Raw genomic sequence first — 25,114 nt, 5'->3', positions numbered from 1 at the left:
GCAATTTTCTAAAAATCCAATTTAAAAAATCAAATGGGCATTAAATAATGAAGGGAAAATTTGAACTCAGGCTTGTCTTACTGGATTGCCTAACTGTAGTAAAGAACAGCTTAGCTTAAAAAAGCAATTCTGTGGTTGGCCGTCACTATCATCAGTGCTATGCGAAGTTCTGATTGGATGATTAGCTTGCTGTGTGATTGGTCCAGTTGTCAGTGATGCATATTGTATAAGTACAGGTTCTACTGACCATTTTTTGAGCTCAAGTAACATTTGCATTGTACATTTTATATATGCCTAATAGCTTTTGTTCTAATATTTGACAATGTCCAGTTAAACACATTCTGCCAGTGAAATGCCCAATATCTAATGTCTTCGCCTTTAAAAAGCCTGATGGGAATATGGCTTTGGTATGTTACTATGGTGCAGTTAACATAACCAGAACTTGTATGACAGACAGGCAACATATTCACATGCAGTGACTGGGTATCTTAAATTAGGTAGAGAGAGTGTAGCTCTAAGTGTGTGGTCTGGCAGAGCCCCTGCACATGTGAAGTCCAGGGCACTGGGCCAGGGCTTCTTAACCCTTTAAAATCCTCACTCTTGCCCTGCAAACCAAAGGGTCACTGGTTCAATTCCCAGTCAGGGCACATGCCTGGGTTGCAGGCCAGGTTCCCTGGTGGGGGGTGTGTGAGAGGCAACCACACATTGATGTTTCTCTCCTTCTCATTCTCCCTCCCTTCCTCTCTCTCTAAAAATAAATAAATAAATCTAAAAAAAATCTTCTCTCTCTTTAGCCAAACATAAAAATGTCACGTGCCTCCTCAATCCAGAATTTGGAATATGGTTTTGTGGTGGCCCTGCCCCATGGTAGAGATCATCAGAGTCTATTCTCTGATGATCTCTCCCTGTCCAGAGGCTTAATTTCTGTGACTTGTATGGTGAATAGGGTAGGGTTTTTCTCAAATATAAAATTATTAAGAATTAAATATGCCTTTTCAAACTAACACCTCTTCCTATTTTCAAATGGCCACCCTTCACCTTTGAGGATTGCTGCCCCAAAGCTAATTCTGTTCCTTCCTTTCTTATTAATCTCCTCTGTTTATTCACCCTTCAAACATCTGGATCATATGAAACTCAGAAAATGTGCTAGTAAACACTTGACAGTGTGAACTGGGTGATTTGGACTCTAAGCCAAGGCTTGCCAGTAACTATATGTAAGTCACCTAACCTACTTCACTAAGTCTGGGTAAAAATATGGTCACATGCTTTTGTTCTTTCAATTGTTTGCTCCCTATTTTCCAATTATCGAGAAGTCCAGTATCTCCTTTTTGTGGCTCCTCCATCCTGATTGTCTAAGAATCCTGAAAGTTTCCTCAGTTTACAGGGAGCCAGAGTCTGAGGGATCTATTGATGTCTGTTGAAGAGAGGCCCTGTACCATTCAGTGGGGATAGCACGTGCTTTACCCAGTTGTGGTACAAATGAAATGAGCTAGTACAGCTCCAAGTGCTTAGTATATAGATGAATATACCTGGCACTAAGTAGGCACTCAGAGATTTAGTTGTTACATTATGTTACTGGGCCTCAGTTTTCTGCCTACCCAGAGGATCTCTGGAACCATCCCAGATGTGGCAAATGGTAGGGAACAGATGGAGGCCTGGGTCGCCTGCAGGCTGGCATAGAGCCTGGAGGCCACAGTGGACCAGTCCCTGCCCCTCTCTGAAGCCTCTGGCTATCTTACTCCAATTTCCTGAGCTTGGTCTGCCCCTTGTAGGTGGAGACAGAATCGGAGTAGTACAGAATTCCTTGTAAATCAAATGATTTGTTCTGGCTCAGAGAAGAAGTAGTTCTAGGGTGTACAGTCTAAAAAATTACTGCCTCAGCTCACAGGGCTGGTTGGTGGGAGCTGAGCCTTAACCACGGTCTCCCTGAATGCAGAGCTTGACTTTCAACCCAGGGAGTGTTCTGCCGTCATCTTGGAAGGGGATGTTCTGGAGAGCAAGGCTGTGGCTCATTTAGTTTTGCATTCTCCCCATTCCAAGTGCGGTGCCTTGTACACAACAAGAAATATCCCTTCTCCACGTCAACTGCTATTACAGACACTCAGGTGCTCATGAATGTTCACATACATGTGCACACAGGCACATACAAGTCCACATATGAACTCTTTCTGCCCCCCATCTCTTTGCTTCTCCCTTTTTCCTACTTCTAGGCCACAATAATTAAAAACAAAATGCACCAAAAAAGGACAAAATGTACAGTGCATATAAACCTTTTCTTCATCTTTGAGTAACTATTGTTGCCTTACAGCTTTCTCTCTCTCTGCTTTAATATTTCACATCCCGTAGAGTGCACCTTTCTTGGAAAATGACAACACCCTATCTCTTTAACAAGCTTGGTGACTAGCACATAAAATATCCCCAAATAATGATTTATTTTAGATGATGTGAAAAAGATTCACTGTTCAGATATATTCAAGGTTAATGATTGTGCACCTGAAACCTGCATAAATGTGTTATCCAGTGTCGCCCTAATAAATTCAATAAAAAGGAAAAAAGGTTAATGAATCATTAATATAAGAACCCCATTTGCTAATCCATTTACCTATTTGGGCTGTGTTCTAGAAGTTCACTCAGGGTCAATTTGCTTGTTTTTAGGGGGAACTACATTATCTATTATGTCATAATATAAGGTATTATATAGTATGATGTATAATAATGAATACTAATAGCAGTAATAATAATTGCCACAATTTATTGAGTACCAGGTACTTAACATAATTATCTCTATTTTTCACATCAACCCTGCAAGATTGGTATCCATTTTATAGGTGAAACTGAGCTTCAACTAAATTAAGGAACGTCCTTTTAAGAGCACACAAGGTCAAATACATTTCTTGTCCCAATAACAGCGCCTGCTAAAGGGGCAATGACAGGCCATGCATGGCCTCCCTTACCACTCCTCCTCCACTCACCAGCCACAGCTGGTGGGCACCTGATTCCATGCAGGCTAATTGTGGTTGTGGCCTGGTTGGAACACATGAGCTTGGCTAATCTGAGTCTCCCTTAGGAATTTGAATGGGGAAACATGGGAAGAAACAGTACGTCTGTAAGAGCAGGAGCTGGGGCTGAAAGGCTCAATCTGAAACTGATGAATGAGTGTTAGGGAGTGAGGCCGAGGAGGCTGTGATGGGCCCCATTCAAACCCAAGTTTATGGAGGAGTAGAAGGCAAGCAGAGACTTTAACACAGTGGAAGGAGATAAATGGGTGTGGGAGAGAAAGAATCCCATGCAGAGAGTAGCCAGGTCAGTGCAGAGATCTCTGGGGCCAGGTGCTGCAGCCCCGGCCCCAGTTTTTGTGCCAGGTAGCCCTAAAAACCCGTCATCTCTTGAGCTGACTTCAGTGGGTGTCAGATCCTTTCAACCAGGAGAGCCAAATGAGAAGACACAGCCTGTAAGTGCTGGAAAGGGGACGGGAACCCCAGTTTTGTGGCTATGGAGCCTCTGCTCTTGTCACTGTACCCCTTTGGTGTATTACAAATGCTGCCCTGGCCCACCATGACCCACACAGTCACCTTAATGTTTCTGAAAAAGAGCCAGTAGCGGACTCAAGTTTCTTGAGTCCATGTCCCAAGTCTTGGTCTGCTTTCAGAGCCCTGAGCAGGGTGGTGGGAGTTAAGAGTCTCGGGCAATTGGGAGGTCTCCAAACAACTCTGGGGCAGGACTCCAGCTTCCAGGGAGGACGGTGCTACAGTGGAGGGGGAGTGGGTGGCAAAGGCGACAGGATGGGTTCTTGGCAGTACAGAGGAGAACAGGGACTCCTCCAGGATGAGGAGTGGTTTCATCCCTATGTGCATCCCCAGTTCTAAGATTGGATCTGACATCTATTTGAATGAGCATGTGAATAAGTGAATGAATGAGTGAATGAATAAATGAATGGCAGAAGTGGGTCACAGCCCCTCTTCAAATGTATGGGTCATTCTTTGGTTGAGTTTCACCAGATTGAAGAACACCTGTGTCTATCTCTAAGAAGCGATCTATGCAACAATATGAGTAATGTTTATAGTGACTTCAGCTTAAAAAATACCAAAGCAGATGTAGTGACCATGGTAATGACATAGTTCAAAGACTACAAATGGACAACTCTGGATTGCGTTTGCCCTGCTTACAAAAACACCGCTCACTTTGTCTTCCTCTGTCTGGAGAGAGTGAGGTTTTCATTTTAAGAGGCTGACTAAAAAATGCAGAGCCACTTCCTGGGCACACTTCCAAGTGACTACATCTCTCTCGCAGCGCTCCCCGGAGCCCCAGCCCCAGCTGCCTGGGGCGGGGCCTCCAGCCGTTGGTAGCTGTTGGAGCTACCACAGAAGCAGTTATCTGCAGCCCGCCAGAAATACTGTGCTTTTAGGTCCTCCCAGGGAACAGATAACGTCTTTGGCCTTTGCACTGAAGAGACATCAGAGCTTGTGATTGGCCAGGCTGGTGTGTGTGAAATACAGATGTCTTACACTGCTGAGTATGGCATTCCTTCCAGCTGAGTACCCCAGGGTGTGGGTAAGTCTTACTGCTTGAAGTCTGCCCTTGTTGGTTGTGAAATAGTCAACGCCAAGCATTGTGACTTCCCAAGGGCATGACTTAGCATACTTCCTAATCCTGCTGAGCCTCAGTTTCCTTTTCTGTGAAACAGAGATGGTATTATGCTCTGCTTTGGAAGGATAGAAGGATCCTAGCCATCACAGGATGTTGTGAGAGCCTAAAGAATTAACATATCCAGAGTACCTCATCTGGTACCTGGCATAGAGCAGACACAAAAGAGCTCCCATTATTTTGGAAGCAGCAGTTAAAAAAAGGTTTCAGTGCCAATGTCCCTGTTTTTATTTCTAACAGTACAGTATTTCCCTAAAAGACTCAGCCGATATATTCTACTTCTTAATCATACCTGTGTAGCTAACAAATAAAACTTGGGGAAGGTAGTGCCTGAGGAAAGTTTGTCAGACTGTGTTCCCTTTCTCTTTTTCCCTTCTAGACTCTGACTGCTCCTGCTCCGTTTGCAGACGAAGTCAGCTGCCAGTGCCAAGCACCCCATGAAAAACTGACCATTGCTCAAGCCCGCTTAGGAACCCCAGGTGAGGCTGGACTTCTCCTCCGAATGGGCCCTGTCTTGACATGCAGAGTAGCAGAAAGGCCTGTGATTATTGAAGCAGCACTCGCTTTCAATCAGAGTTGAATTTAGAGAGTATAGCACAGCGCAAGGATAACTCGAACAGCAATAAACTCGACACAGCAAAGTAGTCAAGGAAAAGATGCAGCGAGATGTCGATGTCGATGTCGGGGCCCCAGCTCTGCCGTGTACTAGTTCTACAGTCTTGGGCAAGTCACAAGAATGATCTAAATCTGGTTTCTCATGTGTGAACAGGGAAAATGATACCTGCTTCACAAGGTTTTGGTGACAACTAGGCTTGGTTAACAATTCCGAAGCATTTTTTTCAACTGTGAAGGGTTATACAAACCTAAGCTGCATAATTATTACCATTCTTAAAAGTTTGTGTTTTAAACACGTTTTTCCTAGTGCCCCTTAAATTAAAGAGCCTGGGTTCTGCTCTAGGAGTTTGTTCGTTCAGTCACTCCTTTAGTGAATACCAGAGCTGGAGAGGGAAGAGATTTAAAAAGAACTAGAAGGTACTGCCTTTGTTTCCCAAGAGCTTCATTATAAAGAGACAAGACAACTAGATATGAAATAAAACCCACCTGTAGCATGCATGCATGTATTTAGGGCAGCGATTTTCAACTGGTATGCTGCAAGAATTCTTAGAACATGTAATACCTGACTCTTTAGTCATGGGCACTGACCTCTCTTCCCTTAGATTGTCAAATTAGAAAAAAATGACAACAGCCAAGACAACAATAGCTGGCAAAAAATATACATATTTTTGTAATAATATTTTTTGGTGTGCCGCAGAATTTTAGTAATTAGTTTATGTGTGCCATGAGATGAAAAAGGTTGAAAATCACTCACTGGCTTAGGGGTTAAATCCTGCAATGCAGATGAAAACTGATGGTTTTAAGAAAGGCAGCGGTTCATGTGACCTGGCTGGAGCAGTCAGACAAGACCTGGGAGCCCACCTCAGCTGATCCTTTAGGGAAAAGTAAGATTTGGACACTGTCAGTAGAAAATGGAAAGGTATTCTGAGCAAGTGGAACAGGAATAGTGAAGGCGTGGAGGTAGAGCGCTGTGTAGCAGTAAATGAATGGCATTCCACGTGGTTGGGATGGAGTGGAAAATCAGACTGGTTAGCCGTATAAGATGGCTCCGAAACAAACACCCCCAAGTTTAATAGAATCCACGGGACAAAGGACAGCTTTCTTAATAACAATAACTGGATATTTATTAACTGTTTACTATTAAGTTCTCTACATGTGTCGTGTCACTTCACTGTTACAATGCTGTGGTTAGTACATGTCACAGGGGAGGAAGCGAAGGCTTTAGAGAAGCTGTGAATCTGCGCAGGGCCATTCAGCCAGTAAGTGGCAGTGGGTCGCACACTTGAGCATGCATCAGGATCACCTGGATGGCCTGTGAAAACACAGATGGCTGGCCTTCACCCCCAATGTCTAATTCAGTCCAGCTGGGGTGGGGCCTTAAGAACTTGCCTCTCCAGCAAGTTCCCAGGTGATGCTTCTGCTGAGGGACCGCACTTTGAGAACCACTGGTAAGTAGTGAAGCTGAGATTTGATCTCAAACCTCTTTGTGTCTGAGCTAGTTCTCTCAACCATGACACTGCCTCCTCTTTAAGAGTACAGTAGGTCCTCTAATGAAGTCATTTTACTCAATGTCGCTTTGTTATAACATTGAAAGAAGGAACTCCTACCCTTTGCAACAGCATGGATGAAAATGAAGTGTTATGTTAAGTGAAATAAGCCAGACTTCGAAAAACAGAAACCATGTGATCTTACCTATATGTGGAAGGAATCAACAAAACAAACAAAGTTGCAAAATAGAACCAGAGGCATGGAAACAAGGAACAGAGTGAAAATGACCAGAGGAAGTGGGGGAGGGGGATAAGGGAGGAAAGAAGGGAAAGGGCCTAGCTAAAGAACAAGTATAAATGACCCATAGTCAAGGTCAACAGGGTAGGGATTGACTGTGGGGAAGTGGGGGTAGGGAGTGGGGCAGAGGAGTGCAACAGGGGAAAACTGGGACAACTGTAATAGAACAATAAAAAAAATAGATGCCATAGGAACCTAACTCTTTTTTATATCAATTAGCCTAAGGTAAAACTGGTTTCATTATACTTGTTTCAGTTCAAGTTGCAGAACCTATTGAGGATGTTACTATACCTTGGAGAGAGTGAAGTGAGGAGGAGAGCCAGCCAAACTAGTAAACTGTTTTGTTACTTCTTTTGAGAAAGCCAGGAAATGGCTTGGGGCAGTAGTTCAGAGCAGCTAAACCAGTTGTTCCCCACCTTCTTTGGTGTGTAAGGAATTGCCTGGTAAGTTTGTTAAAGAAGCAAGTTTCCTGCTCTCTCGCCACCACGCCTAAATCTGAGATGAGGCCCGCATTTTTAACGAACAGCCCAGGTAAATCTAAAAGATGAAATGGAAGTCCAGGTAGTTGTGAAGAGAACAGATTTGACCTAAAGTTAAAGGATGAGCTTTAGTCCCAAGGAGAAAAGGAACCTGCTTTCCTAGGGAAAGGGAAAGCAAGTCTAACTTACTCTAAATCTGCCAGGTGCTTTCCTCCAGGGGTGTTCAACCTTTTGGCATCTCTGGACCACACTGGAAGAAGAGTTGTTTTGGGTCACACATTAGATATACTGTGACACGTAATCACACACACAAAAAATCTCGTAATGTTTTAATTTATGGTTTTGTGTTGGGCTGCAGGTTGAACACCCCTGAGTCTGTCTCATTTAGTCTTTGCAAAATCTGTGTGTGAGATGGGTATTAGTGTGTCCTTTCTACAGACATGCTAATGAGGCAGATGAGATTTGGAGAACTAAAAAGTGATTTGTCAAATTTCCTAGCTGACGGGGTAGAGCTAGGATTTGACCCCAGGTATCTTTTACCTCAAAACCCTTCTTTGTCCTCCACATTGGGCTGCCCCGTGGAACACAGGCCACAGCAGACCATGGAGCTCAGAGAAAACATGCTCAGGCATTGAACTGGAGGTTGGAAGGTATAGTAACAAGGTAGACAGACAGTGGTTGTGGTCTTGTGCAGTGGCTAGGCTGTCTGTCATGCTCGCTGCTGTTTCACCAGTACCTGGAGGTGTACTTGTCCAGTACTGTGTGCTCAGTAAATATTTCATGAGTGAATGAATGAATGAATAAATAATGAATGAAAGTTTGGGACAAGAGAAGGAGCTTGTTTTCTAGAAATAGAATGAGAGCTGGTTTGATGCTCTGAGCCAGCATCAAGCTAATTGGGAGAGATTGTGTGCCTGCATGGTGCCTAACTGCCAAGCAGTTTAAACCTGGAGAATAAGGCTAGAATAAGATGGTAGTACTTTCTCTTTTTTAACAGTTTCTAAATTTTATTTTTAAAATATTTTATTTATTTTTAGACAGGGAAAGGGTGGGAGAGAGAGGGAGAAACATCAACGTGTGCTTATCACTTGTGTACTCCCTACTGGGGATCTGGCCCACAACCCAGTCATGTGCCCTAGACTGGGAATTGAACCGGTGACCATTTGATTTGCAGGCTGGCATTCAATCCACTGAGCCACACCAGCCAGGGCAGATGGTGGTGCATTTTGAAAGAGCTGGGTGGTGGGCTCTGTTGAACATGGGTCACTGCAGGAGAAGTGAGATGGAGGAAAGCTGGACTCCTGGTCTTAGAAGAGAAATTCTCCCCTCTTATCTCAGGTGATGACCCTGGGAAGTTATCCAAGAGAATCTGTGACTTTGATGGGCACCTGGCTGAGGAACTTCAGTTAGAAATTCCTTTATTTAGAACTTCTAACATCAGTGTTAAAATGTGACAGAACATTAGTTCTTTCATTGCCTGGAATGCTCTGATAACTATTGTTTTATTAGAGTAGTGGTCCTCAAATTTCAGGATACTTAAGAGTCCCCTGGAGGGCTTGTTAAAACAGCCCTGGCTGGTGTGGCTCAGTGGATGAGTGGCCTGCGAATCAAAGGGTCGCCGGTTCAATTCCCAGTGTAGGGCACAGGCCAGGTCCCCAGTAGGGGGTGCATGCGATGCCACCACACATTGATGTTTCTCTCCCTCTATTTCTCCCTCCCTTCCCCTTTCTAAAAGCAAATAAATAAAATCTTCAAAAAAAAAAAAAAGACAGCAGGGCTCTATCCTTGGAGTCTCTGATTAGCTAGGTCTGGGGCAGGGCTCAAGAATTTGCATCTCTAACAAGGTCCTAGACGATATTGATGCTGCCTGTCCTGGGACCCCACTGCAAGAACCACTGCTGAAGAGCAACTGTCGATAGTGGTTGGAGGGAGTGACAGGGAGATTATCCTAAATAATTGTTGAAGCATTGTACTGTTACTAGAAAAGCTCAAGCATTTTTTTAATCTTCCTGTTGTACTGCTCTTTAAAGAAAACAAGAAAAACATTACTTTTTTGAAGTGTTTGGTAATTTTCAAGAGTAGTAAGCAATTACCTTTTTGTGGCACTGTCTTGAGCATTCCATCAAAAAAGACAAAACAGACCCACTCTAGGGGTTTATAATGTGCTTCAAGATTATAGTTATAACTGAAATCTTCCACTATCTTTTCCACTAGCCCTATTTTTATGACTCAATACAATTGCTTACAATATGTCTCACAATCTTAGGTCTGCCCATACAGGGGCTAGCATATAAATTCTAAAGGAGGTAATGACAAGCTCCAGCCATAGCTCTTAGCTTCTGGGCTTCGTCAGTGAGGTCACAAGGATGATGAAACATCACAAAAAATAGTAGAGCAGTCGGAGTCAGCACCTTTGACCTTTGCTTAACTAGTGCAGCTGTGGAGCTATGCATCTACAGGGTTCAGTATGTATCCTGAGACAGAGAGAATCAGTCCTCTGTCTTCAGGTAAAGGAAAAGTCCAAGTGATTGTTTCATAGGTTCCTTTTCATCAAAGTTCCGATTTCCTATTTTCCTTCTCATAAAGGGGATTTATATTATTCTGTTTCCACAGTGTGTAGAGTTTCCAGATTCATTTTTCAAAAGTTACCTTAATGATTTTTGTTTCATTTGTATGCCACCTATATACTATTATTTAAATTTTCTTTAATGTACTCTTTTAACTTTAATGTATTTAAAAAGCAAACATCAGTCATTATTATCTATTGAAAGTAGTATTGCTGGCTTTAGAGAGAAGGTAGAAAGTTTATATAAAACTGTAAACTTTATAAAATATGTAACTATTATATTTTAAAAGGTTAATTTTTGTGCCATTTTTCGCACAATTGTACACAAAAACAATACTAGTTACCGTAATTACTGGGTGTTGGGAATTCATAGTTTGGTTGTATGAGAGGGAAGTCCACTCTCCCCTACCTACCTCACAGAGTTGATGTGAAGATCAAGTGAAATATATGGGTTCTGTAAGTCATATGTACTTTTAAGGCATTATTTAAATGTAGCTTGCTGATACCCATAATCAAAGATGAATAACCATTTTTGTTGTTACTTGAATCTGAAGTAATACTGAGAAACATCATAACCTGTAGGGGTAGGCTTAACTTTTTAACCAACTGCCAAACTAATTTCCAAAACAATTGTACCATTTTACATTTCCACCAGCAATGTATAAGAGTTCCAGTTACTCTATATCCTCACCAATACTTGGTAAGTATAGTCAATATTTTTTTTTAATTTTAGCCATTCTAGAGGTATGAAGTGGTATATAGCATTCTGGTTTTAATTTGTATCTCCCTGATGATTAATTATATTGAGCATCTTTTTATGAGCTTTGCTATCCATGTATTTATTTTCTTTGGTGGAATGTCTTCATTTTTTGCCCTTTCAAAAAATGAGTTATTGGTCTTAATAATTATTGAGTTTTGTGAGTTCTTTATATATTTTATATACAAGTCATATAGCTGATATATATTTTTTGCAAATAGTTTCTCCCTATAACTTGCCTATTCATTTTTGAAGATTGTTAAGTTTTAAATAAGGTCCAATTTATCTCTATTTTTGGGGGGGTTATATAGTGTACCCTTTTTGGTCCTATTTAAGATATTTTTGCCAAATTCACTGAGATTTTCTCCTGTTTACTCCTAGAGGTTTTATAGTTACAGCTCTTACATTTGGGTCTATGATCCATTTCAAATTAACTTTTGTATATGGTGTGAGGTGAGCGGTAAGCATAGCCCCTTTCGTCATTTCATTTACTTTGAAGTGAATAACTTAAAAAAATTTGGAACGTCAGATCCAAAAGTTAAAACAATCAGATTTTCCCCACAGCACTGTACCATTATTTGTATCCATGTTCCTCAAGCAAATACTCAGCATTATTTTGGTGTTATGCCCAATATGTTATGTTTAAGTTATTTAAAGCACAGTTATCAGTATAGACATATATTTTACCAGATCATACTTATCTAATATACTTATTATAATCATTCAGGATAAAGAGGAATTTACTTGAATTGCTTTAGAAATTTTATAATCTGTGGACAGAAAGAGTATAATGCCATTGTATTCATTTTCTATGGTGTATAACATGTTGCCACAGACCTAGCGGCGTAAAACAGTGCAGTTGAGCCGACCCCCTTCCCCGTGAGCCGCCTCCCTTCCGGCGAGCCACCCCCACTTCCCGTGAGCCGACCCCCTTCCGGGGAGCTGACCCCGGTCCCGTGAGCGGAACCCCTGCCCCGTGAGCGGAACCCCTTCCCAAGAGCCGGCCCCGGTCACGTGGCCCAGCGCACTCAACTAGGTGGTGCCGGGTGACCTGAGGTGTCGCACGAGACTCGCTCATCGCTGTTGTGGCCGTCGTCGTTGACGAAGGTAGTAAAATGGCACCTGTGGGTCTGCGGCTCGGCGATTTGGTGTGGGGGAAACTCGGCCCGTATCCTCCTTGGCCGGCAAAGATTATTAATCCGCCCAAGTGTTTGCGGAAACCACGTGGAAAGAAATGCTTCTTCGTGAAGTTTTTTGGAATGGAGGATCACGCGTGGATGGAAGTGGGGCAGCTAAAGCCATATCACGCGCATAAGGAGGAAATAATAAAGATTTACAAGGGAAAGCTGTTCCGGCGAGCTGTGGATGATGTGGAAGAGTTCATCAGAACAGCCGTAGAGGAAAACCAGGCAGCAGCCCAGCGTTCTGCTGGTGGCAAGAATCGGCGCAGCTCCAGTGGGGAGAGAAGTAGGCCCGGCTTGTGTGGGAAGAAGCGCAAGCTTAGCTTGTTTGAAAGCGTGCTGAAGAACGTGGGGGAAGGAAAGAAGACGGTGTCTTCAGGATCTTCAGAGAGAGGCTCCAAGTCTCCTCTGAAAAGAGCGCGACGGCCGCGTCCCCAGAAGCGTGGGCGGCCCCCAAAGAAGAACGTTGCCATTCCTGAGTCTAGTACCATGAAGGAGACGATGGCTAGACGCATGGCCGCATTTAATGGGCAGCAGACTGTGAGCAGTGAGCCTGATAAACACACAGACCTCCACTTCCGTCACTTCTCGCTCAGCCAAGCCGAGAAGCCGGCCCTCTGCTACCAGGGAATCCCAAAGATGCTGAAAATACGTGAAGAGAAGATTGGGTCCGTCTCCATCCAGGCAGCAGACAGCACGATCATGAATGGCAACATCACGCCCACCGACAAAAAGATAGGGTTTTTGGGCCCGAGCCTCATGGGAAGAAGCATGGTCTCCAACTTGCTAAAAACAGGTCACACGGTTACTGTCTGGAACCCGACTACAGAGGAAGAGGGGGCTTGCCTAGGAAGAACCCCCGCTGAAGTTGTTTCAGCTTGTGACATCACCTTTGCCTGCACGGCAGATCCAGAGGCAGCCAAGGATCTGGTGCTGCGCCCCGGTGGTGTGCTGCAAGGGATCTGCCCCGGTAAGTGCTACGTGGACATGTCAACAGTGGATGCTGACACAGCCGCCGAGCTGGCTCAGGTGATCATGTCCAGGGGAGGCCGCTTTCTGGAAGCAGCGGTCTCGGGCAACCGTCAGCTGCCTAATAATGAGATGCTGGTGATCTTAGCAGCCGGAGACAGGGCCTTATATGAGGACTGCAGCAGCTGCTTCCAGGCAATGGGGAACGCCTTCTTTCTAGGTGAAGTTGGCAATGCAGCCAAGATGATGCTGATTATGAACATGGTCCAGGGGAGCTTCATGGCCACCATCGCTGAGGGGCTGACCTTGGCTCAAGTGACAGGTCAGTCTCCACAGACATTCCTGGATATCCTCAATCAAGGAAAATTGGCCAGCATCTTCTTAGACCCAAAGTGCCAAAATACTCTTCAAGGAAACTTTAAGCCTGATTTCTGCCTGAAATACATTCAGAAGAATCTTCACTCAGCCATTGCACTGGGCAATGCCATCAACCATCCAACTCCAATGGCAGCTGCAGCCAATGAGGTATACAAAAGAGCCAAGGACCTGAACCAGTCTGACAACGGTATGTCTGCCCTATACCAGGCCTACATACGCTAAGCTCCTTCTCCCTCAGTTTCCCCTCTGACCTCCTCTTCCTCACATGGGGTTGGGGGGTCCTGGGACTTTTCTCTGGACCAGTTTACTTGTCTTCATCTCCTTTTATGCAGTTTGAGACTTGTCATCAATATGGCACATAGCCTTATTCCTCCCCTGAAGGTCCTAGGAGGGGGAGGAGTTGCCAGCAGGCTGGCCTGTGGCAAAGCACAAGTGGGTGTGTGTTCTCACACACACACACACACGCACACACATGCTCTTACTCCAGGATAGAAGCTGCCCAGAAACTGCTTCCTGGCTGTTTCGCCCCTTCTTCCAAGCTTGCCTTATCTCAGACTCCTTCCAGTCGAGGAACTACAATCAGCAGTGAGAACTGGAAGCCTTCCCACTGCTTCCCTCCGAACAAAGCAGCTGTGGGCCACCTTCTCCACTGAACTGCTTGCAGAGAGGGGCCCTGGGCCAAAATGAACCAGCACAGACTAAACAGAGGATCCTGTGGGCCCCGCAGCCTCAGGTGACCAGCTGATGAGGACTAGCATGTTTAAGCTACCAGCGTGCAACCAACTCTCCAGAAATGCCTTTGTGAACTGAAAAGAGATGGGCAAAGGTGAGCAAAGACAGGACTCTATGACTTTGCGGTGACAGCAGCAAACAGTCAGCCTGTAGGTGAGCCTCCCAGAAGCCTGCTCTTCAACACCCGCCCTGGAAGTCGCCATCTCTGCGGAGCCCTGGACTGGGTTCAGACTTTTTTTGCTTTGGTACAGGGAGCGCTTACGCCTTAACAGGCTGTTCTGGTATTTACGTTTGCATTCCAGGCCTTGAGAAGGGGGCCTAAGGGCCACCAGTGAGAAGTGAGGAGATCCTTCCTGTTTCCATTGTGCCTCAGGCTCTTCACCTGGTTCTGAAGAGCAGCTCTGACCCCGGTCACCTCACAGGGGTTCCACCTTTTCCAGCCTGCCTCTGTACAAGTCCTCTGAGTGCCTGCCTACCTCTATTCTCCCTTTTCCTCCCTTGGAGACAGTATTTCTTCCTGTCTATCCCTTTGACCCAGACCCAGCCTGACCTACAATGACCGTTTCTTAAGTTCAGCTCTTGAAACGGGAACGAATGTTTTCACTGCTTGGTCTGTGGTGCTTCCAGGGCCCTGGGGGCCTATCAGGAGGGGAAAGGAAAACTGGGCCTGACTGACCCTCAACTAACTAACCCTCAGAGGTGGATCTAAGACATCCTTGAGTACCTAGTATTTCTCTTTAGATAGGGGACCAGCAGGGGGTGGAATGTGGCATAAGAATAAGGAGAAGTCACCTAAAGAATGTCAATATTGTCTTCCTTTGCATGAGAGACACTTTACAGAAGGTCAGCATTTATAATGAATATATATAATAGCCCTGGCATGGGTTTGATTCCTAGTCAGGGCACATGTCTGGGTTGCAGGTTTGGTCCCCATTTGGGGTGTGAGTTGCAATCGATTGATGTTTCTCTCCTCTCTCACCCTCCCTGTAAAATTGATAAGCATATCCTAGGGTGAGGATAAAGATAGTGACTATTTAATTATATACGTAAAATGAGGTGGCCACACTACTGTGGGTCCCTCCCCCTTATGACCTTGGCCCTTTTCTACTCATCAGAACACAGGTTATGGGATCTCAGAAGACATGGGGTGAGGGCAGGGACGATGCCTGTGGGGTTTTGGCACAGTTGATTTCCCTTGGATTTTGAGTTCTTTTCTGTCTGAACATAAAGCCTGTTACAGTCCTAGCTGGACACTAGGGGTAGGAGTGGGAGCAGATACTGTAATGAAAGTGGTTACTCAGTGTTGTTTTTTTTAAGTGTTTGTTTTTCTTTTTAAGAAACACTTATTGATTGATTTTAGAGAGAAACATCATTTTGTTGTTCCACTTATTTATGCATTCATTGGTTGATTCTTGTAATGTGCTCTGACCAGGGATCAAACCCACAACCTTGGTATATCAGGATGATGCTCTAACCAACTGAGCTACCTGGCCAGGGCTCAATGTTGTCTTAATATTGTTGATAATTCTGTAAAGTTCCTTTCATGGATAATATTTCTGTTTAAGCTATTTCACCTTTGCTTTGAGATACTTCCCTTTTGATTTGAGAGTCCTTGAGAGTAGATGACATCTCAAAACATTGATTTTAAAAAACACTGAAGCAGAAGAATGAAAAATCCTAGTAAGTTTTAAGGTATACAACACAAATATTCTAATAGATTTAATCTTACAGGTACTTTGGGTTACCCGAAATATTTTATGATTTCCACTCTGATTCTTCTTTGATGCATGGGATTTTTAGAAGTGTCTTTCTTCTAAACATTTGGGAATTTGTTATCTTTCTGTTGTTGATTTCTATTTTAATTTCCTTGAATTAGAGCATATACTCCATAATTTCAGTTGTTTGAAATTTTGAGCATTAAATGGCTAGTTTACAGTGTATTTTGATAAATGTTCCATGTGCATTTGTAAAGACTGTATTCTATAACATTTGTTTGTAATGTTCTATAAATGTAGCCTAGATCAAGTTGTCAGGTTGGTTAATAATCACCATGCTTTTTAAATCTTCTGTGTGCTTACTATTTTTTATCTGCTTAATCTATTAGTTGTTGAAGAGGTTATTACATTTCCAAATAGATATCGTTAATATTAAAAAGGTTATACATATTAAAATACAAAAATTTTCAAAAAAAGAGAAATCCTTCCTATTGAAGGAGAAAATGTGACATGTGAAAAAGTTTGCGAGAAAGCCCCCTTTTTTTTTTTTTGCTTTAAATGACATTTTTTTTTCCTTTAAATGATACATCTTCTAGGTAACTAAGGTTGTTACTTTTTTTTCCCTTTAAATGACATATCTAGGTCACTAAGGTTGTGAATTTTTATTTTTGCTTTGTTTTTCATGAACGTGTCTTTCAGAATAGGATTGTGTGATAATGTTTAAATGGCAAAAACAAAGCATGATTTTGTACAATTAACAAAAGGCTACTGCAAGCAGAATAAAACGTTTCTTGGTAAAAATAAAAAATAAAACAATACGCATTTGTTACGTCATAATTTCTATGGCTTGGGAGTACAAGCCTGGCTTAGCTGAGGCCTCTGCTCAGGGTCTCACAAGGCTGTATTCAAGGTGTCACCCAGTGCGCAGTTCTTATCTGGAGGCTTGACTGGTGATAGGTCTACTTTTGAGCTCACTCAGGTTGTTGGAAGAATTTATTTTCTTGCAACTGGGGAGACCAAGGATCTAGCTGCTTGCTGGTTTTCAGGCAGAGGTTACCCTCAGCTCCTGGAGGAACCTGCAGTTCCTTGCCATGTGGCCCTCTCTAGAGGCCCTTTCACAACGTGGCAGCTTGCTTCTTCAAAGCCACCAAGGGAGAGTGAGTCTGCTAGTGATATGAAGTCTTAAATACTGTGACATAATCATGGGCATGCCATCTATCATCTTTGCCACAGCCTGCTCTTGAGAAGCAAGTCACAGGTCCCACTCACACTTCAAAGGGAGGGGGTCACACAAAGGTGTGAACAGTAGGGGGCAGAGATTATTGGGAGCCACCTTAAGGTGTCTAAACTGTGGCCATGGAGTCTCTGTGCTCCTACTTGTGATAATTATCAAGCCCCAGCTCCACAAGCCAGTGCTCCCTAAGACAGATGCTCTGGAGAGTCCCCAGATGCCTTAAAGGATGTCCAGAGAAACCTCAAACAAAAGGTTAAGACGAACGTACAAACTAAAAAAAGCCACATTCTATTAAAAATTTTACTATGGAGAATTTCAAACATACACAAAAACAATGTGATAAACCTCGTGAGTCTGTCACCCGTACCTAACAGCCACCAAACCATGGTCAGTCATGTCATTTCATCTGTATATTTGTGTGCCTGTATATAAAATACAGTGGTCCCTCGGTATTCGTCATTAATTTGTTCCAGAACTCGTGACAAGTGCTGAAACCTATGAGTCCTGAGCAGGCGCTGAGTGCTGAAACACTTTTTTCTTGTCAAAATGTGAGAAGTACAGGGTTTGACGAGTTCTGAAACCAACGAGTACTGACATAGGACTGTAACTTTTTAAAGCATTATCACTAGACCATTATCTAACCTAAAAAATTACCAGTAATTCTTTAATATCACACACATTCAGTGTTAACAATTCCTAGTTAAATCATTCTTTATTAATTGTTTGAACCCAAATCCAAATAATGTTTATACATTACAATATGTTTACATGTCTTTTAAGTATATGAAAAATCTGCAGGTCTCCCCTCCATTTCTCTTCCTCTTATTTTTCCTTGAAGTTTATTGGTTGAAGAGGCAGAGTTCCTTTTCCTTCTTTTTTTTAAATTTTTCCTTTCCTTTGGTCCTGCAGAGTTTCCCAATCTGGAAGTTGCTGACACATTACAGTTGTAAAAGTGGGCTTATTGCAAAATCAGTTCCACAAATACTCTTAAAAGATGTGTGCTAAATGGCCTTTTTCTCAATAATTATGTCATCTTTCTTTACTTTTCTTTCCTCCCTGCTTCTTGAATCCATTTATCTTGATCACCTCTGAATCAATAAGAAAAAGTTCTGTAAAACTGCCATCTGCTTCTCCTGGGGGTTTATAACTTAAAACAAATTTTCCTCAATTGAATTCAAATTGAATAAGAGCATTGAAACCAAGGATCCCTCATTAGGCAGTTTGTTATTTCAAAGCATTTCCTATTTACTGTGCTTTATTTAGAATACAGGATAATCCTGTGAAGGCAACTGTTTGTTCAAAATGGTGTATAATTGGAAATAATTGCAATCCCCTATCTGACATAAAGCCTCAAGTTTTTTCATGAGAAAAATTTAATTTATTAGAAACATTCTACCATCTGAATCTATTAATGTAACATTTAATTTATATTCCAAAGTAATAAGGTGGCACTACATCAAGAAATAATCACAATTTTAAATCTAAGTCTTAAAGATCACGCAACTGAAGTTTGTATTGATTTCTTTTTTAAATTTTATTTTGTAGTGTCAACGTAATACATGCATATAGTTTTAAAAATCAGTTAAGACTCTTAAGCTTATAAAAAAAATAAAACCAACAGCCCCTTTCCCTACCTGCCCCAGCCCGCAGTCTTGCTCCCTGTAGACACTCAGCATTTGACAATCAACTTGCCAAAAATGTTGTGGACATCTCTCATCCACTTTCATTGCCTTTTTTATTTCTTATACCTTTTTAATATTTTTCTCTGTAATTCTTGTAGTATTTAGGAGGAAGTAGAGATGTGTGTGTATGTTCAGTTTGCCACGTGTAGCTTGTGCTTTGCCATCTTTTCGCTTTGTAGCTCCTTTGGCGAGAGTCTAGAATGCTGTAAAACTTGCCACCCACCCTCTATGTCCCCCAGTGTCTCCCTGTAATTTGAGGGCATGGGTCTTTGGGCTGGCTCAGCAAAAGTGTCATCCTGCATTTTCTAGTGCAGCCTCTTGGCTTCCAGAGGGCTGTGGTGAAGTGTGTCCCTTTTCTTCATGGAAAAGCAGTTCACAGAGCTCCGTATGCCATTGTGGGAGCATCTGCTCCTGACCTTTCTCCTTAGGAAGGACTGCAGTATTGGTTGCTTGCCTCCAACCCTGAGCTCCACCCCACCACATGTAACTTTTGTCCTCCTCTCTTTGGGGACATGGTTTTCCCTCCCCCACCTCTCATGATACCGAAGAGGTTAGGGAGTGATCCTTATGCAGTGGTATGCTGGTAAATGTATAACAGTCAGCCCTCCAGGGGGACATAAGCCCTGATTTGTAGCACTTGCCAGTTTCTGTGGTGTAAATATTCATACCAAGGCTGATTTCAGGCTACCACTGTGACTTGGAGCTGGGAATAAAGGCGTATGTAACAGGGTCTCTTTGAGCAGTATGAGCAGCTCCTACACCACTCTGTCTTGGGCAACAGGACTCAGAGGTCTTCCTTCAGGACTGCCAGACTCAAGGATAAAGTCATTTGTCCTTTTCATTGAGCTCCTCAGTTACTCCTGCCTTGATATTCCCACAGCACTGACTCCACCAACCCTTTGGTTATGCTTGGTCTGTCTTGAACCGTTGCCTGCTCTGACACCCGAGACTCTGCTGTGGGTCAAGAGAACCCCCCAGTGCTCTATGTTTGTCTTTCCTGTTAACTAAAAATATGTGTTCTTAGTGCAAGCCAGTCTTAATTTTGTTACGTTTTTACTCTGTTTTGATGTCCTCAGAAGAACCTCTTTGTAAAATTAATTTCCTGCACTAACAGGAAATTGACGGTACCTGACCTTGTGTTCTATCCAGGTAAGCTTTCCTCTGGTGCTATACCAATGGAAGAATCAGTCAATGGGGATTTCTTCCTCTGCAATTCTGTTTATGATGTTTTCTTTCTCCCACAGTTGACAGGCCTGTCAGAGTATATGCAGATGGAATATTTGACCTCTTTCACTCAGGCCATGCAAGAGCCCTTATGCAAGCAAAAACACTGTTTCCCAACAGCTACTTGTTGGTAGGAGGTAAGAAGTACATTTTCTCTTTGTCTAGAAAACTCCTTTATAATGTGCTTCCTGAAAGGAATCCCTTTCAGAGTCTCCTCATTAAAATCTCACATGGTTAACACTCCCAATTTATCCCATATTGACTCTCATGTTCACTGCATGAAATTTAAAATGTTTAAAAAACTATAGAGGAAATTACATCATGTGATTTATACCTCACTGATCCCCAGACAGACAGAGGGTAACTGCTTCGTGGTTTCCATTAATGCGTTTCCTCTTGTGTTTGAGACTTGATACAATTTATGTTTGTAAAGTTTTCTAGAGGGTTAGGAGAAAAGCAATATTATTCCGGTGTCAAATCTTGGAGAGCTGAAAGGGGTTCAGAATAATTAAGGGTAAACAAGGTCATTGTTTATTTCCTTTGTGTGACCCACAGCACTTAGGATAATGCTGCGCTAACATTAGTGGCTCACAACAGCCCCAATTAGTTGAATGTATGCAGTGTGTTAAAGAAATGGAGATTTATATACCCAAGCAATCTTGGTTCACAGTGAAGAGACTGACTGACTTCATAAGCATGTGCAGGGAGAAGGGAGGTTATAGGTGGAATGAAATGTTCCTTCCCCAGAAGGCCTACAGAGTTCAACTTGGGTAAAAGGGACAGTACCTGAGTGGGGAGACCTGTATCTCACCTCTGTGGCTTCTGAAAGCAGCATATCCTTTCACTATGACCAGTTTTTGTGGCATTACATGAACCAGGTACCATCAACTCTTAGACCGCTACTGTGCAAATAAAGATGCTGATAAGAGACTATGTATCTGGGTTTTGTGGGGGTTTTTTTGTATTTCATTATTCTCTGCAAGTTTAAAACTACTTTTTGAATGTTTAAGAGGAACCCATCTACAGATTTTGCTGAGGATGGTGATCATGTGGTCATTGAATGGAATTCTTTCCCGAAGGAAGAGATGGTAAAGGCATTGGTTCCTGGACAAGTCATGCAGAGAGAACCTGAGGCAGGCAGAGAACGCATCTCTTGTTCATTTCCCTTTATCTTGAGCAGAAAACATTTCTTGAGTGAGCGCCACCACCCGGAGTCTGGTCCTAAGCTGCTGGGACCCTGGGGAGACCTCTGCAGTATTTGGGCTTTGGTCATTTTGGTGACTCAGATTTGGAGGTGGTTAGATGTTGGCCACACTTAACAGGAACACTAGCCATGGCTCTGAGTTGTCACACCAAAGGTAAGGACAAAGTAAACGTGCAGCTTTCCATACACTCTTGTAAGTTGGAGAAAGCAGTAAGTTAATATTAGCAACTCTCTAGATCATTAGGCCACAGTGGTTTCACTGATTCACTGAATGATCCCTTCATTTAACAACTATTTATTGAAATCCTACTATGTGCCAGGCATTCTTCTGTACCCTGAGGATGAAGCCATGAACAAAGCAGACTATGTCCTCAGAGAACGAGGACACATTATAGAATTGCACACCTGAAACCTATATAATTTTATTAACCAATGTTAACCCCAATACATTTTTTACAAGACTCAATATGAGTACTGAGGTGAGCTGGAAAAATGCTTACCCTTAACTACATTAAAAAGTAATTTCCAGTATTCAATATTTCTTTCCAGTGCTCATTTTGCTTTGAATTCCTGAGGCGTATCCCTCGAGATTCTTATCCTTTGACAATGTTAGGAGAAGAAAGAGGCAAAATTGTTAGGCAAAAATTTGCCTATCCTCCAGGTAAACATATTTAGTTTCTAAGACCCAGCTTCACCTGTATCGGAAATGTGTGCAAAACAGGAAGTTCTTATAGGTTCATGGTGCTTTGAATAGTTATTAAACAAGGTTTCCATTTGATTTGGCCTGACGTCTTAGCTCCCCTCCCCTTGCAATGCACATAGTAAGGTTTGCATGGTGCCTTTCTTTTGTAAAGTAGATAAACATGGTTTTGGACATAGAGGCTTTTTTGAGCCCTTTAATTTTAGGAAAGCATACCCTTGGAAGTTGATCTGGAAATTAATCCCTTTAAAGCTCCCTGTGCTTGGATACCTCTTGAAAAGCCTTTGTGTTTCCTCAGGAGTATGTGTACCTTGGTTTGAAGACCATTCATTGCTTTAGACTGTTTCCTGAGTATCACAAACTAACTTAATGGCAGACAATTCTATAGTAAGGACAGTTAGGGAGCCCTTTATGAATAGATACTCTGTGTTGTTGGTTGAAAGGCTGGCTCTTGATCATATGTGTGCAGTTAGCAAATAAAACACTTATGGTAAGTTGAAAGAACCTGCTCTATTAGTTGTGGGCCCCCTTACATCTGCAGGTAGGTTTGTTGTAGCAGTTCCCCTGGGTGGGGCAAGGGCTTAGCCAATGAAACCACTCTTGTCTGGGCAAGTGCATGGGCAGATACTTGCTTGAAATACTTGGTATTTGGCAGAAATAACTGATTCAAACACCAGAAACTGTGATAACTGGAAGTGCTACAATCTACTTCTCAACCTTAGGCAGTAACATACACTACAAACTGCCATGATTTTGCACTATAATACCTGCGTTTCTAATTTCAAAATTTTAAATTGATTTTAGAGAGAAAGGCAGGGAGAGAGAAACATCAATTTGTTGTTCTACTTATTTATGCATTCACTGGTTGTTTCTTGTATGTGCCCTGACTGGAGATTGAACTCACAACCTTGGTATATCAGGACAATGGTCTAAAAACTGAGCTACCTGGCCAAGGCACATTTCTAATTTTTAAGCATGTAGCCAGGAAAAATTTGAAAATGCTTTTATGCAAGCCTACCTTGTTGGTATTATTTTAGTGAATTAAAACTATCCCATTGTAAAGCTCTTTTTTCTACATTTTAATTTAAAAGTGCAGTCATTTAAAAACAAGAAATTAAAATTTATGTCAGAGAGGGTTTTTTTCCCCTAAAAAAATTGTTTAAGTATTTGACTCATCCAATACCCATTTCTGCCTCACGAAAGGGAAATAATAATAATAAACCTAATATCACTCTGACTACAGTAGACATAAACATTACTTCATAAATGAGGGTTTATGCTCTATTGTATTTTAATTGAAATTAAATATTCCTCTAAGACTCCATTTTGCCGGACTAGTAGGAAATTCAGTTTCAGTTCTTGTTTGACTTCAGCTCCCCAGAGTCAAACAAAATTTCAAAATATTTACCAAAATAGGAGAGGGCCTTCTAGTCATCAGCCCAGCACTATTTTGGTATCGCCCTCCTCATCTGAGCCTACAAAATTACTAGAAGGGAGCAGGTCCACTGTGCAAGGTGAGGTACCTGTGGTCTGTGCCCACATGGAACCCCAGTGCTCAGGAGAGCATGTCCCTCATCCCCAGAGGCTCTGCTGCTAGCACCTGCTGCTTCTGGGCTCCTCAGACCTTTGGCTTCTTCCTCGTTTGGAGGAATTCTGTCTCTGTGCCTTCCTCCTAACAGAATTTCCTCAAGGATCTCTGGTTTAGGGGAAACAGTAACCAGAACAGCAAGCTGTCTGCCAGCAACTTGACCTTCACAGCTTCTGTAGGGGAGTTGGTAGTAAGGGGCCGGGAACCTGCTTGGAGTTGGGGACAGGGAAAAGACAGAGCCCAAAACACAAATGAGTATTGCCATCAATGGTCCTATATTTCTACTACTATTAATAAGAGATAAACGGTACTGAGTGCTGCTTTCTGCTTGTACTGATGATCAAATTTAATTCTGAAATCTTTGCCATGTTTTAAAGACACCTGAGGCTTAGAGAGTTTCAGTAACTTTCCCAAGTAGCAGAGCTGGGATTAGAACCCAAACCAAATCCAAAGTTCAAGCCCTATGCTATATATTTTTTTCTCCTGAGGATACTGGTAATATTTTTTAATTAAATTTCCCCCCCCAAAATTATAAATTTTCAAGTACGGTTCAATTGCATACAATATATTTGTTTCAGGTATACAATGTATTGAGTAGACATAGATATAACTTACAAAGTGATCACCCCCGATAAGTCTAGGGGCACTGGTAATACTTTATTTTGAGCACAGGGAGCTGCCAGGATAGGCTAGCTGCAGCATGCGCTCCCAGAAAGCTCAGTGAATTCATCCATGGAACACCATTGCTCAGAGTTCTCCATCTGGTTGTCAGAGTGCACTTGCCAAGACTCAAGAACAACAGTGCTGCTCTGGGTGTAATTAATGTTTAGACAATAACTGGTCAGCATGTTCAGCTGCTTCTTGAGGTCACTCCTGGGATATGAAAATAGGACCCTGTATTGGCATAAACAGGATGTTGGTTTTCTCTGCGCTCTGTCAGGAGGCCATTATCTCGGTCATCTAGAAGTTATACCAAATTGCTCAGGTGCAGGATTCAAAGGAGGGTGGAATATAATCTGTCCTAGTTTTGTGTTGTTTAAAGTAGAAAATTGATGGATCTGAAATCCATTTCTGCTCAATATGATTCTTGAGGTAGTATTTTAGCAAAGTCCTAAAAGAACATTTAAAGCCCTAAATCAATTTTTAAATTGTATAGCTTGGCCCATAAATGGTTCCTGTTTATAGAGTCAAAAGCTAACACAGCCAGTAAATCAATACATAACATAGTCATTATGGCCTTACTCCCTGCCTCCCCGACAGCTGGCGTGGTGGGTGATTCAAAACAGGCTGGGCTCTTTACTCAGGATATTCAGAACATGCTTCTGGGGCTTTCAGTGCTGCATGCGTCAGAATCTTCCCCGAAGCTTGTCAAAAACAGAGCGGCCTGGGTCCCACTTCAGACCCACTGTCTTAGTCCATCGGGGCTGCTATAGCAAGACGCCATAGACCGGGTAGCTTAACAAGAAGCTTGTTTCTCACGGTTCTGGGAAGCCCAAGATCAAGGCATTAACATGGTCTCCTTCTGCTGAGGGCCCTCTTCCTGATTCATAGCTGGCACCTTCTTGCTGTTTTCTTACATGGTGGAAGGTTCCAGGGAGCTCTCTTGAGCCTCTTTTATAAGGTACTAATCCACCCCGATGAACTATGTATATTCAAAGGGC

The 25,114-nt window shown here is 42.6% G+C and overlaps 2 protein-coding genes across 3 annotated transcripts in view; both read left to right on the top strand.

The window, feature by feature from the left end:
• PCYT1B (phosphate cytidylyltransferase 1B, choline) overlaps positions 1–25,114 on the top strand; it is a 92,751-nt gene that overhangs the window by 39,265 nt on the left and 28,372 nt on the right. For both annotated transcript variants that reach the window (XM_054581168.1, XM_054581167.1), the window contains exons 2-3: positions 5,024–5,123; positions 19,982–20,098. In XM_054581168.1, the coding sequence (XP_054437143.1) occupies positions 5,024–5,123; positions 19,982–20,098 (217 nt within the window). The remainder of the gene's footprint in view (positions 1–5,023; positions 5,124–19,981; positions 20,099–25,114) is intronic.
• Positions 11,962–13,596, top strand: LOC129076836 (cytokine-like nuclear factor N-PAC). The gene has a single exon (XM_054580995.1). It carries the CDS (start codon positions 11,962–11,964, stop codon positions 13,594–13,596), a length of 1,635 nt encoding a protein of 544 aa, XP_054436970.1.

The sequence above is a fragment of the Pteronotus mesoamericanus genome, unplaced genomic scaffold (genome assembly GCF_021234165.1).
Source record: "Pteronotus mesoamericanus isolate MK-2021 breed Mesoamerican mustached bat unplaced genomic scaffold, CSHL_Meso_final contig_65, whole genome shotgun sequence".
Classification (NCBI taxonomy): domain Eukaryota; kingdom Metazoa; phylum Chordata; class Mammalia; order Chiroptera; family Mormoopidae; genus Pteronotus; species Pteronotus mesoamericanus.
Note: the sequence above shows the minus strand (reverse complement) of the source record. Positions and strands in the feature narration are given on the sequence as shown.